This window comes from Hyperoodon ampullatus (genome assembly GCF_949752795.1).
Source record: "Hyperoodon ampullatus genome assembly, chromosome: 5".
NCBI lineage: Eukaryota > Metazoa > Chordata > Mammalia > Artiodactyla > Ziphiidae > Hyperoodon > Hyperoodon ampullatus.
The window spans coordinates 17,106,103-17,120,528 of record NC_136918.1 but is presented as its reverse complement, the minus strand read 5'-3'; the positions used below and the strand labels follow the sequence as shown (position 1 = coordinate 17,120,528).

At 44.2% G+C, this 14,426-nt stretch overlaps 1 protein-coding gene across 2 annotated transcripts in view; it reads right to left on the bottom strand.

The window, feature by feature from the left end:
- MED12L (mediator complex subunit 12L) overlaps positions 1 to 14,426 on the bottom strand; it is a gene marked incomplete at its 5' end in the record, with an annotated part of 320,500 nt that overhangs the window by 269,807 nt on the left and 36,267 nt on the right. For both annotated transcript variants that reach the window (XM_079705501.1, XM_079705502.1), the window contains one exon: positions 10,289 to 10,448. In XM_079705501.1, coding sequence (XP_079561627.1) covers positions 10,289 to 10,448 — 160 coding nt within the window. The remainder of the gene's footprint in view (positions 1 to 10,288; positions 10,449 to 14,426) is intronic.

Here is a 14,426-nt window from a genome sequence, read left to right as displayed (position 1 = left end):
ACATACGTGCAGTTGTACTTCCTGATTTTAAGCATTATCTATTAGCTTCCTACTATGGAAGATGATGGAATATTCAGCTCTCCTTCACCTCCCACCAAGACGTTCTGTACTTAGATATTTCCTTTCTTCCTAACATATAGCAGATTTTCATTCTGAATCTACTATATGTTTATAGCCGGGTAAGACAAATAAGTAACCATGTCCTTGTTACTAGAAACCATGTCATTATCCAGGTAACAGATATGAAATAAAGGTAAAATCAAAGAAATTAATAAAAATCTTTAATGTTAAATGGAAATGTTATAGAGATAAATTGGAAATAGGAATATAAACTCCCATAGGAATGCACAACATGTGTACACACACATGTATTCACAGATCTATATGTATCCCATCCATCCAGATAGGGCTTAGATGCCATGACATCCTAGTAGCAACGAGCACTTTCAGCATCCAGATCTTGCTTTCTAAATACTATTCCCCACTAGAAAGAAGTAGCGTTCCATAAAGAAATGGCTGATTGCAGACCTGAGGCAGAAAAAGTACAAGATGAACCTGGGAGACTTTCTGTGCCAAAAAAAGAAGGGGGTGCTCTAAGTCAGATGGTGTCATGTCAAAGGATACAAAAGATCTTGAAACGTCTTCCATTGGCCACCTTTGGGACAATTGGAACACTAAAATGAACAACAAGTATAACAGGTTGCAAAATGCTGAACGAAGGAATATCAGTAAGCCCATAACAATGACCAAAGATAAATTTTTTTAAATAAGAAAAAAAAAAGGAGAAACTCAATTATTAAAGAACTAAATGTGCAATGACAGCAATTCTTACTCTGAAAACTGACTCAGAGGAAAAGAATTTAGCATTTATTCTGCCTTTTTTTTTTTTTAGAAAGAATTATGATTTATCACAGCTGATGAGGGAAAGCCCATTTTTACAGAAGAATGCCAACATCTAGCCATTCCCAGTGAAATAATGGTTTTGGACTTGGTTCATCAACGGATGCTAAAACGTTCAGGTGAAAGGAATGGAACAGTTGCACGTGCCAAAGTTGTACCCATAGGTCCTGTTCCTTCTATTGGAGGGTGGTTTTAACTGGATACAGCCAGAGTTACCTCACCAATTAAAACCTATTTTTCATGCCTAGGTAAAGCATGCATTTAAATTATGCTTACGCAAGCATATCTGTCCAGGCTTCAAGGTTACTTTCATAGTAAACAAGGCAGATATCTCCTTTATGACAAATAAGATACAAGGAACATGTGCAAATGTGGAGGCAATCTTGACTTGAAACTCAAAACTTGTCCCTGGAATCAAAAAAAGTATGCACCATCTTCAAGGACCCGAACTGAATGTAAGCTGGTTGGCTCAGATAAGAAACCAGACTGTCAATTATGTGTTTAGCAGGGCTTATTTTTGCAGTCCAAATGGCTCAATGAATATGTCACAAATTAATTACCCACTGAGCAAGAACGGGAGCTGTTTCTTCTATGTATTTGGGGGGCGATAAGGACAGTGGTTCCAAGAGTACAGTCAACCAAGAAAAGTCTCTCACCCACCCCAAACGCCCAACCCAACGAAACCTCAGGGGTACAGAGGAAACAACTGGGGGTAAACAGAGCAGTTCCCTGGGCAGTTTAACCATGAAGCATTTTAAGCTTCTTCTAATCTGTTTCCCCAAAAAAGGCCTCCTGCCCATGATATGACTTGTCACTTTTCACCATATTGAACACCCAACAATTCCTAGCCAGAATTAGAGCTGTTCATCTTGCAAGCCATTTCACCTGGCTCTCGTCTCTCTGGCACCCTGGGCTTTGCTATGCTTTGCCTGCTCCCCATGGCACCCGCGAGCACAGGAGTTCTGGCTCCTCGGATGCTGCCCACAGCCCCCAAGTCCCGCAGCCTGTTCCCTGCCAGCACCCTTCTCCCTAGCGATGCTCCTTGCCTCCCAGGGCCAGACCTACAACATACACATGCCCCCGGCAACCATCACAGTGGGGAGGAAAGAACAGACATCTCCTAGTAGGTCCACTCGGTGTGTGCCAGCAAGTGACTTAACTTCTGAGGCTTGGGCCCCGCATACACAGAATGAAATAATAAAACCTACATTGAAAGCATGTTGTAATGATTACAAATAATATCTGTAAAGTTCCCAGCACAATGCCTGCAATAATTAGTGGAGACTGGCTCGTCATAACCATAGTCCTAGTGCAGTTGTAGCATACGATTTATTAACGGTCTATATTTACCGGCCACTCACTGTGTGGTGGACACTGTTCTAAACGCTGTAGAGGTACTGACTCACTTCATCCTCAGAAGATACTGTCAGTGACGCCCATGGGACAGACAAGAAGCTGAGGGGGAGTGTGATGACAACAGTCATGGTAGTGAGAAGCCCTTCCAGGGCTCCCCGTCATGCCACTCTAGCAAACACGCCTCCCCACGGCCTTTCCGCGCTGCCCCATGGGTACCTGATGCGCCAGATCAAAGTAAACCCCGGCGGTCCCACGTCAAACCGCCTGATGGCCCTACTTCCCCGCAGATGCCATTCTTCTGCCAGAAGTGCCCTTCCCTGCATGACAGACCCCGACTCTGTCCTGCTAGGCAACCCTGCTTCTTCCAAAACTGACCTCAAATGGCACTTCCTCTGCGACCTCCCCGGGTTTCCCGAGCCCCTTGGGACTCCCTCCACGTTTTTGTTTTTTTTTTTTTGCGGTACGCGGGCCTCTCACTGCTGTGGCCTCTCCCGTTGCGGAGCACAGGCTCCGGACGCACAGGCTCAGCGGCCATGGCTCACGGGCCCAGCCACTCCACGGCATGTGGGATCTTCCCGGACCGGGACACGAACCCGCGTCCCCTGCATCGGCAGGCGGACTCTCAACCATTGCGCCACCGGGGAAGCCCCTCCCTCCGCATTTTATGCGCTTCCCTGTTTGCGCTTCCTTCCTAGGACCTCTAATATCTGGAGTGTTTGGCTGTGTGCCCCCTCCCCCCACTTGTGCAGACCGGGGGGGGCGGTGACCACATTCTCCCCTCCGTCCCCACCGACCAGCACAGCGCCCAGCGCACAGACTCCAGAGCCCGGTCTGGACGCACGAGCTAAGGGGCTCCGTCCCCCACCTGCACATCAGTGCCTTCATCTGTGAACTGGGGATAAAGTACATTTCTCCCAGGGCTCCTGAACAATAAATCAGACAATAGACAGAACAGACAGAGAGCTGAGCCAGTGCTCACTAAGAAAGGGGGAAGGCGGTACCACGGCCCTGGGGAGGGCTGTTCTCACACTAGCCCACAGGAAACACCGTCGTAGGGCCCAACGGCAAAAGGAGGAGGTATCCCCAAGGCTGGAAAGCTCATTTTCACAGCACGCGTCAGGAGCTGATTCAGTCTAGGGCTGTCGGGTGCACCAAAATCCCGCCCGCCGCAGTGAGTGTGGTTCCATAACTGCTCAAGGGACAGCCACTGTTACAGTGATAGCAAGAATGGTATAATAGTAAATACTAGAGTTATACGATGAACTCACATAACTCATTAACGGTAAGACTCCTCCTCACTGTAGGGGAAATTCCTACAAATAAACGTACAAGGTTCTGTGTTATTTACCATAGTCCCACTTCCAAATCTGTTCAAAGATTTTAATTATATAACTCTGTGTAAGTTTTACTTTTTTATTTTTAAGTTATTAGCTAGCTCATTTTACTGATTGACTGGCTTTAATTGTTTTTTTTTTTTGGGTCACGACGCACGACTTGCGGGATCTTAGTTCCCCGACCGGGGAGAACCCGGGCCGCAGCAGTGAGAGCACCGAGTCCTAACCACTGGACCGCCAGGGAGTTCCCTTAGCTAGCCCATTTTAAATGCTCTTCTCTGGTGAGCTCAAAACATTTAAGACAGTTAAATATTCTTGTTTTAAAAACGAAACTTCATTCAATTCCAAAAAATATCAGAAACCAAATATGTATCACGTCTGGTATTCTTTCCTTCGAGTCTCTTAACACTCATCTATTAGACGGCATTTTCTAAACATCATGTCCACCTATAACCTCTTATTTTTTCAGGTCTCATAAAGAGGGAGAATTAAAGTCTCTTCTTCCAAGCCTCCCTAATTCACCTCTGGTTTAAAATCTCTGCCCTGATGTTAGGATCCGTACAAGTCAAATATTTCTTTGCCCCAAATTGAAACTACACATGCAACCTCACCCAGAAACCCAAGGCCCCGCCTGCCCCTCTCACTTTTGGGTACACACTGCACTAGGTGTGTGTTTGCCCGCTGCAAGCTCCCCAGGGCAGCAACTCACTTCCTCTACATTTTAGATCCGTAACTCTGCATAATGACAGTGAAGATTTCTGTGTTGCCACATTTAAAGAATGTACACAACAGGCCTGTTCCCTTGTTACTGTTACGCCACTGAACATTAGGAAAAACTCTCTTCAATAAAATCAAACAGCAGTGCTTTATAGCTCTGTTCCAACACTGAATGTGGGAACTGAAAATAAAACATGTTTCTATTACAAAGGAATAAAGGCCATTTCTACTGAAAACACTTCACAAATCCTAAGAATGATCACCAAGACAACGGAAGCCGTAAAACCAATGCCAAAGAGGGTGACACTCGATACTCAATCTTGCTCCAAATGTGCTGAATGGTTTCTAGAACATAGAAATTATTACTGCAAGTTAATCTTCTGCAGTGTATGCAATCTAATGCAATTCAACACATATATATGTGTGTACTTGCTTGGCTGTAGAGCTTGCTTGGAGTGGGAAACTTGCTACATTATGGCCATGTCTACACAGCCAAATGCTTCCAAAGGCACTGTGTAATTTGCTTCAAGAAGCCGAAGAAGGTGCTGAAGACAAAGTAGTAAGTGAGAGATACCCGGTGTAACAGAATGATAGCAAACCAAGATCAGATATTGAAAACTGTGTGCTCTTTTCATACAGTATAAATAGTACACTACATTTGCGTTTTTAAAACACATGTAAGAATATAGAAAGAGCAATTGGATATCTACCTAGTTCAATTACCTATTAATCACAAAGGACAAAACAGTAACTCTGCAGTGGAGAAACCTGATAGACACCACCTTACCCAAAAGCTCAAAGTTACCATCACCGGTACTGGGACAATGTCATGGGAGGTACCGGGATACTCACAGCGTCACTTCCGGGATACTCCCACCAAAAGTGGTAACATGAATCTGATGATGAGCAACTGGATAAATACAAACCGAGGGACATTCTACAAAATAACTGGCCTGTCCCCCTCAAAAATGTCAAGGTCAGGGCTTCCCTGGTGGCACAGTGGTTGAGAGCCCGCCTGCCGATGCAGGGGACACGGGTTTGTGCCCCGGTCCAGGAGGATCCCACATGCCACGGAGCGGCTGGGCCCGCGAGCCGTGGCCGCTGAGCCTGCGCGTCCGGAGCCTGTGCTCCGCAACAGGAGAGGCCATAACGGTGAGAGGCCCGCGTACCGGAAAAAAAAAAAAAGACAGGCTGAAGACCATGGCAATTAAAGGCCACGTAGACCATGGATTGGATCAAGGTTGAGGAGACCCATGTCTGGAGAGACTAAGGACTTTGCTTTCAGTCACCCAGCCACATAGCACCAGAGCCAAGATGAGTACAACCCAAAGCTCTTTCTGAGATGTTAGACCTAAAAGGTTAGGGGAACTTCTAAAATTCACACATTTAAAAAATATTTTTAGCCTTAAGCATTTTTTAGGTCAAAGCTTTTATACCCTACCCTGAGAAAAGGACAGTAGGCAATTGACCTTCATAGATTTAACATTCACACTTTTTAATACACAAGAATAATCATAAAGACCATGTAATACTCTGTAAATAAACTGAGCCGAAAAATGGAATCGTGTGTTATGTGGCTTATGAAACAAGAGAAAACACAGCTAGTGGGTGAACCTAATCAACTATCTGTGGTGGGTGTGCAGATAATAGAAATTTGAGCTTGTGGGGGGTGGTTAGAAAATAATCCCCTCACCAAACCAACTGATCACACCGGTAAGGAAATTAATAGCAAAAGTAACAAATCCAACAAGCAGTCCATGATGTTCTGAGCTAGACACTGGAGCTAGGCTTCCCTCCATTTGGGAGAGGAAATCATACAGTCCTGGTGATGCCTTCATATCTGGGAGGCCTAAAAACTCTTAACTACGTGTTCTTCACAAATGATGAGGGTCCATTAGACTTTCACTTGTCCTAAAACTGTTTACATTTCATTTGGCAGAATCATTCCTGCATGATCACCATTTTTTATGACAGTTAAAATCAGATTAAATGGAATATCAAGGAAAACAGGAACAAGTTACCAAAAATTACGAAGAGCATCTAAGGAATGGAGACTAGTCTCTCCGATATAGCTAGCAATGCTGAAGGTTTCAAGGATTACAAATTGGAGCAAATTAGAAAATGAAAAGAAAAAAAAAAGCATGCACACACACGCACAAACATACACACAAACGCTTCAAGCCTAATTTTTTTTTTCTTTTTTTTTTTTTTTTTTTTTTCCGGTACGCGGGCCTCTCACTGTTGTGGCCTCTCCCGTTGCGGAGCACAGGCTCCAGACGCACAGGCTCAGCGGCCATGGCTCACGGGCCCAGCCGCTCCGCGGCACGTGGGATCTTCCCGGACCGGGGCACAAACCCGTGTCCCCTGCCTCGGCAGACGGACTCTCAACCACTGCGCCACCAGGGAAGCCCCAAGCCTAATTGTTCATGTATTTATCGTTAAAACTACTGAGCATTTTTTGTACGCCAGGTACTGCCCTAGGAGATCCAGCACGGAAAAAATCTGACAAACTATCTCATGAAGAATCACTACAGTTCAGAGTCAGTAGAAATAGGTGATCAATAAATTAAAATATAACGAGATGGCATTAAGAGCTATGAAGAAAAATGAAGCAGGACGTGAAGAGAAGGTTTTTCTTAGGAAGTGCCCTCTGAGCTAAGCCAGCAGTGGGGGAGACGGCAGGCCAGGGGGATATCCGGGGGTGAGAGGGAGAGTGGCAGCCACGGGTCAATGCCTGAGGCCACGATGTGCATACGGGCTGCTCGTGCTGGCTGAGGCACATGTCTGAGAGAGACAGGCGGCGGCCAGGAGAGGATGCTGAGCATAGGCGTGAACCGTGATGTATGTCCTAGCAGGATCGCTCTGACTACAAACTAGAAAGTTGTCATTAGAGGGGCAAGAACAGAAACAGGATCCACTGGAGGCCCTGCAATAAAAAGCACAGGCGAAGGTGGGGTTGCTGGTGCTTTGGGCCAGGGTGGCAGCAGCGGAAGCAGGAATACCTTGCTGGATTCTGATTAGATTTTTTTTTTTTTTTTTTTTTTGCGGTACTCGGGCCTCTCACCCTTGTGGCCTCTCCCGCTGCGGAGCACAGGCTCCGGTCGCGCAGGCCCAGTGGCCACGGCTCACGGGCCCAGCCTCTCCACAGCACGTGGGATCCTCCCAGACTGGGTCACGAACCCGCGTCCCCTGCATCGGCAGGCAGACTCTCAAGCACTGCGCCACCAGGGAAGCCCTGATTAGATTTTGAAAGTAAAGTTAACAGGATTGCTAAGGGAGTAAATGGAGAGTTTTGAGAGAAAGCGAAAAGCCCAGAATGACAATATGTCTTTTACTCTTATTCGCCTGATGGCTATGTATAACATTTACTAAGGAGAAGTCTGAGGAAGGAACAAGTTTAGGGATGGTGAGAAATCAACTTTGATTTGATACACATTAGGTTTCGGATGCCTGTTCGTCATCAAAGTAGAGGTGGCTAAGAAGCAACTAGATACCCAGGTTATGCGGAGAATTATTATTAAATGCAATAAATACACGGATAGATATAGACAGAGAGAGAGAAAGAGATAAAGAAGAATTGCACATATGTGTCTGTATATGAATAAAGGAAAGTTCAAGAAGGAAAACATGGACAAGGGAGAAAAGAAATTTATACACTGTATTGTATCTACTTTGGCACCATTTGAAAATACTGTAATGAGAACATAACTACTTTAGTAATAAAAAAGGGACATTTCTTTTGTTTCCCCCAATAAAATAATAAGCTGATGAAAAAATGAGACACGTAGTTAACACAAGACTACTGTGAAAACAGACTCAGAGACAACCATTGTTAACTTTGTGGATTATTTCCTCCCTTTTTTTTTCTTGACATTTACATATATACACTACACAGTTTTGTTTTTTAAGTACAGTTCATTTTTGCTTGTTATTTTGACACACGAGATAATGCTGAACTCAAAGGTGGCAGCCATGGAATCAGGCCTTTTTTTTTTTTTGCGGTACGCAGGCCTCTCACTGTTGTGGCCTCTCCCGTTGCGGAGCACAGGCTCCGGACGCGCAGGCTCAGCGGCCATGGCTCACGGGCCCAGCCGCTCCACGGCATGTGGGATCTTCCCGGACCGGGGCACAAACCCGCATCCCCTGCGTCGGCAGGCGGACTCTCAACCACTGCGCCACCAGGGAAGCCCCAGGCCATTTTTTGTTTTGAATTTCTGTGTTCACTCTTTTAGAATGTCCCCACTCTCCGGTTCGTCGAGGCCCCTTTACCATTCCCGAATGCGCCTCGCCCTGACTCGCTCCCCTAGGGTGCCTCCTGGCAGTGGAGGACATTTGTGCTTTCCATCCTGCCCCTCAGAGCTTTGCAGTTGGGGCTCTACCTTATAAAACCATAAGCACGTTTCCATGTCATAAAGAATTATTTGTAAACCCGATCTTTAAATGGACTCTTTATATATAATTCTCTGTGCACAGTTCTAATGTAGCATCCAACCTTTTATCAAGCATGTTTTAGCACCGCCTCAAGGAGTCACTGTCTAGTCACCCAAAGAGCAGAAATTCTGACTGAAAGTAGTTTCCCTTCAGTTCATTCAACAAATACCTACCAGTGCGTGTGTCTGTGCGTGTGCGTGTGCATGAGAGAGAGGATGACAGACACAAAATCTTAAAAGATGATTTCAGACAGAGAAACGTGCTGTGAATAAAATAACAACACAGGAGAACATAACTGGGAGGAAGGTGAGAAAGAGAGAGAATGCTATTTAGCTAGCTGGGTGGGCAGGGAAAACCTACTGGGGAAATGACACTTGAGCCAAAGCCTCAGTGAAGAGAAGGAGGCTGCAAATAGTCTAGAGAAGAGCAACTCAAGCACAGGGTGAAGAGGAAAGGCAGAGGGGGGCCCAGGAAAGGAAGGAGTACACGTGTTGGAGGGGTGTGTGGCCAGAACATCGCAGAAAGAGGGGGTTAGACTATGGATGGAGCTGCAGGCGAGAATCTGGATCTTTAACGAAACTGAGTTATTTGTAGTGAGGTGGATGGATCTAGAGTCTGTCATACAGAGTCATGTAAGCCAGAAAGAGAAAAACGAATACCGTATGTTAACGCATATATACAGAATCTAAAAAATAGTGGTTCTGAAGAACCTAGGGGCAGGCCAGGAATAAAGACGCCGATGTAGAGAATGGACTTGAGGACACGGGGAGGGGGAAGGGTAAGCTGTGACGAAGTGAGAGAGTAGCATGGACATATATACACTACCAAATGTAAAATAGATAGCTAGTGGGAAGCAGCCAAATAGCACAGGGAGATCAGCTCGGTGCTGTGTGACCACCTAGAGGGGTGGGATAGGGAGGGTGGGAGGGAGATGCAAGAGGGAGGTGATATGGGAACATATGTATATGTATAGCTGATTCACTTTGTTATAAAGCAGAAACTAACACACCATTGTAAAGCAATTATACTCCAATAAAGATGTTTAAAAAATAAATAAACAAAAGTAAAATATTTAAACCTCCCCCCCCCAAAAAAAGAATGTGGATCTTTATTCTAATTGTAATGAGAAACTACTGTAAAGTTATAAACAAGGACACAATATGATCTGATTTAGGCTGAACAATCAGTGTGGCGGTTGTGGAGAGGCCAGAACGTTAAGGAACAAAAATAGAGGCAGGGAGACCAGTTAGGAGGCTGCCACTGTCTCCAGCCAAGAGAGGGGGTGGCTTGAAGCAGCATTTCAGGAACTGTGGTGGTGACGTGTTCAGACACAGGACACACTTTGGAGGTAAGAGCAACAGGACTTGCTGACTCAGGAACGAGGAATCTGTGCCTGGGTGAACAGAACCGGCACTCCATCCACACCTCGAGCGACTTTTTACCTTCACTAATGGACCTTCGCGGGACTCACCTCTCTGGGATGGGTATGGAAGGTGCAGGCAACAAGTATTTACAGGGTAATGTAAAATGTATCATACTGTCTCACTTACCCAAATTGGGATCAGTAGCCTGACGTTTCTTAATTTTCGCTTCAGAAATAGCAGAATAATAGGCACAAGTCATCTTGATCAGCCACGTTGCTCGAACCATTGGCACTGAATACTTAGCTAAATATGCAAAAACATCTTCTTTTTTACTAAGGATGGGAACCTAAAAAGAAATAATATATTTGTAACAATCACATATTATGTTCATCGCTAGGCCAACCTAAAGAAAGGGAAGCAAGAGAAAGAGACTCTAAGTTCCTGCTGGCTATGAAAAACTATATCCTTTTTTTAAATGGCACATGCCATTTAAAAAAAAATTTTAAGCCAATTTTAAGAAAAAAGAATCAAAACTATGTTTAGCACATTGGCAACACAGTTTTATCAGTTGTGCTTTCTTATTTATAAAAACAGATTATTTTCAAACTCTCAGATGCTGAAAGCTACTTGTTGTATCAACAAAATAGGGAAAATAATCTCATGACAGTCCTCCAACGAGTTTATATCTCAAAACTGGAAGGGAGAGATCAAGGAAAAGCTATCCCCACTCCACATTTTATCAAAGAACATTTTTGTATAAAGCTTTCTGACTGTAACATTTCGTAAGAATGACAATTTCCAGAAAGCTTCTAAAAGTGCCTTTAGACCAAAATTTTAAATAGAGGCTAAAATGATGGATCAGTGAATCTGCCTAATAAACACTGAGCTAGAAATAGCTGGGTAATTAATTCACTGGTTGCAAGTGGGCACTGGAGGCAGTTAATTATTTCTTCCAGGCCACAAAGGTACTATTTAGCAAATTAGTATCCCAATGTTCTGCCGAATGGCTCAAAAGAGTTAATCCAGTCTGCTAGAATTCCTCATAAATATCCTAGGAATAGCCCATTAATCTATACATAAGCTATCCAATTTACGAATACAGGGTAACGCAGCGGACAGAGAGGATGCTGGCTGCAATGCAGCAGGATGGGAAAAGGGAGATGGAGAAGCAGGCCGTGCCCACCCCCGCCCCCAGCAATGAACACCCCTGTGCTGCAGTCGTGGCCCCAGCCTGTGGTGGTTAAACCCATGACTCCCGGGCTCTTCACGTATGAACGAGATAATACCGACCCTGTCCACCTCACGGTGGGGTGAGAAGGATAAAGCAAAAGAATTACATGTATCAAAATGATAACAACTTTCATTTTGTTGCCAGTTCCAGTTCCAAGGATTTCTCCGAGCCCCCCAATGTGTTCTCAAGCCATGGACCTGACTCTCTCCTAAGAAGATTCTGGAAACCCACAACCATGGACATCACTAGCCCTGGTCTCTATGCCCCGAAGTCTTGCTTGATCTTGTGTTGAAAATCAAAGCTTCAAACCAGCTAACTGATTCATATAGCATGGCATTTTTCTCTTAGTTAGCCAATGGTTTACCCAGTGGATTTTTTTGCATTATACATATGTTACAAATCTGACTATTCACAGTCTTGGAACAAAGTGTGATCCCAGAATTTAAAAGTAAGTGTTTTTTTTCACATAGCTCTTTAAAACAAGCTATTTCACCTGGTTCTTCCCAAAGAAACATCAAGCGGCTCCAGTGATAAAGAAAAGCTGCCTGGTTGAACACTGAGATGCAGTGTGTCCATACACTGTATTTTACGGGCAATGTAATAGACTTTTGATCATGTACAGTTCCTACCTTGGTTGCTGACTTTAGAACATAACCTCCCCCATGACAAAGGCAACTACACAGCATACCACATAACTATATAAAAGGGAGGTGAAAGTGACACAGGCTAAAGCTATAAAACTTCCTCTCTGTGGATCACGGTGATACATTTTACCTAGAAAATTTCCTGAAAATTTAGCTTACAAGGCACATCTTTCATGGAGCACAAGGCTCTGGGTTTACTGTCGTTTAGGCCAGGGACAAGAAAAGCACAGTCTTATAGAGTCAGTTCAAGATGGGAGCTGCTGTTTTTCACTAGAACATACAGTATGGTATCAGGGAGTTACATTTTAGCTGTCACGGTCAGGTTCCCTCTCAGTCAGACATACCCGAAGACTATATATAAGATCAAAGCCTAAAAACCAGGCAAATGCAAAAAGTAAAGTTAGCATCTCCAAAGAAACATTACTAATAGCATCTTTATAGAAGCCTAAATAAAGGATTTCTTTTTGAACAGCATTTGACAAGAAGGCACGGCCGGGGATGGGGGGAGCATTTTGAGCATGTGAAATGTTTATATGAAACAGCAAACAAAGCTGAGTCTTACATGAACAGCATAAGGCAAACCTCTAGCTCACTGTCCCTGCTGGCAGAACCCTAAGAAAAATGGTTGGCTCAAATCAAGGGCTTTAGAATTCAGAAGAACATATGTGAAGAAAGTTATTTAATTAAGGAAGAAGACACATTTTGATGGTTTTGTCACATTTACAGTTCGGGCCAACTCAGGAAGGAAAATATGTTTACACTGACTGAAGTATGACTTCCTACAGGGATGGATTCCATTTTCAGCCAAGAAACCATCTGACTTCAACTTGTAGCTGAACCTAGGCAATCACTGGGCCTTTGGATTCTAAACCTTGGTTTAGAAGGTTTTAGAAGGTTTCTAAACCTTGGTTTCTAAACCAAGGTGAAACTGCATCTAAGTACCAGAAGAAAACTAAGACACCTAGCGTGGTTTTCCATCCACCAAAGGGTTGCCCTTGTAATGCTTCTCTCCCTGTATTCTCCTTTCTGTCAGCACCCTCTGTTTGCTAAGCAGTGGTAGAGGCAAATGGAAATTCCAGAGACCACAGTAATCCAAGTCACCAGAAGTGAACACATCATTCTTACATTCTTAGTGAACTGCTCAAGAGCTAAAAGGATATCCCCAGGAGCAAGAAGTCTCCTTTTCCAAACCTAACTATGACCGTGATTGAATTAAAAGGCCTTTTACAGGCCATTGTTGACCTCTCTGTGGCTAAATACTTGGAGTGCTGTGGAGCTTTATAGTAACAGAAAACCAGGTCCAGAAACCTGATCCATCCCGTACAGGAAACTATTTTGAACTCTAGATCAGAGCTGGAAGATGACTCAGGATCTCAGCAGGAAAAGGAAGGTCTTGTACATCAAGCCATCTCGCAGATAAATAACAGAAATTAAGAGGTATTTAAACTTTCTAATATGAAGAACACGCAGAGAATGCAATCTTTTACCCAACTCTAAAGAGTTTTCGCCATCTCAAGAAGATGAAATGCTGAGGAAGGGATGGGAAGGAATGACTCTTGAAATGCCCAAGAAATGAATACTTCAAAGTATATTCAATGGCTTGACAAAGAAAACATCTTTAACTTTGCAAAGAATTAACGTCAGGGCTTACCTGAGGGACACCTGACTTGGCCAGAGGCAGCTCCTAATAAAGAGAGAAGAACAGCGGCTAATACACTGCACCATAATTCATCTCCCTCTTAAAAGATGAGAGACCATTACACCCCTAAAGCAAGGGCATCAATTCCTCATGAGTATTCCCTTTCAGGAAATACCCCCCCCAAAAAAAAACTGCATTCTAAAAGCTTACAAAAAAGGCAAACCTAAAAGGAAAGATGTCAGGCTGGCTACATAGGAGTTGAAGGTACCAACATGGAGGGTATGAACTTTTGGTAGAAAGCCATCAAATACTGAAGGATGGCCTTTGACTTCTGCAGCCTTCAGATACAGTTCCCAGGCCACAGTGGGAACACGTGGTAAACAGTCAACAATGGAAAAGAAATGCTATGCGGTCCAGCCTGTGTTGAGACAGAGGTACCACCTGAGTAGCAAGAGAGGGTCATGTTGATCGTTCTGCTTTGCAAGGATTTCGGTTGCCTTTAAGCACTAACATCTATGAAAGGCAACGCAAGGCTCTGACACTAGGGCAAAATAAAGCCAACGGGAGCTACAGGCACTATCTTCAAAGAGGTGCTTTAGAAAACAAAAACGTAAATACACGAAGGAGCTCTCCTCTGACCTGGGCCTGCACCAAGCCATTCGTGAAAACTTAAGAAGAGAAGATGGGCTCCCCTAAAACTAAAGGGTTTCAGGGGAGATGAGAAAGACCTGGGGATTATTTGAAAGGTGTGTAAGAAGTCAGAGATCAAGACTAAGAGGGAGGTTCTGGCTCTCATCTAAATTTCAAAAG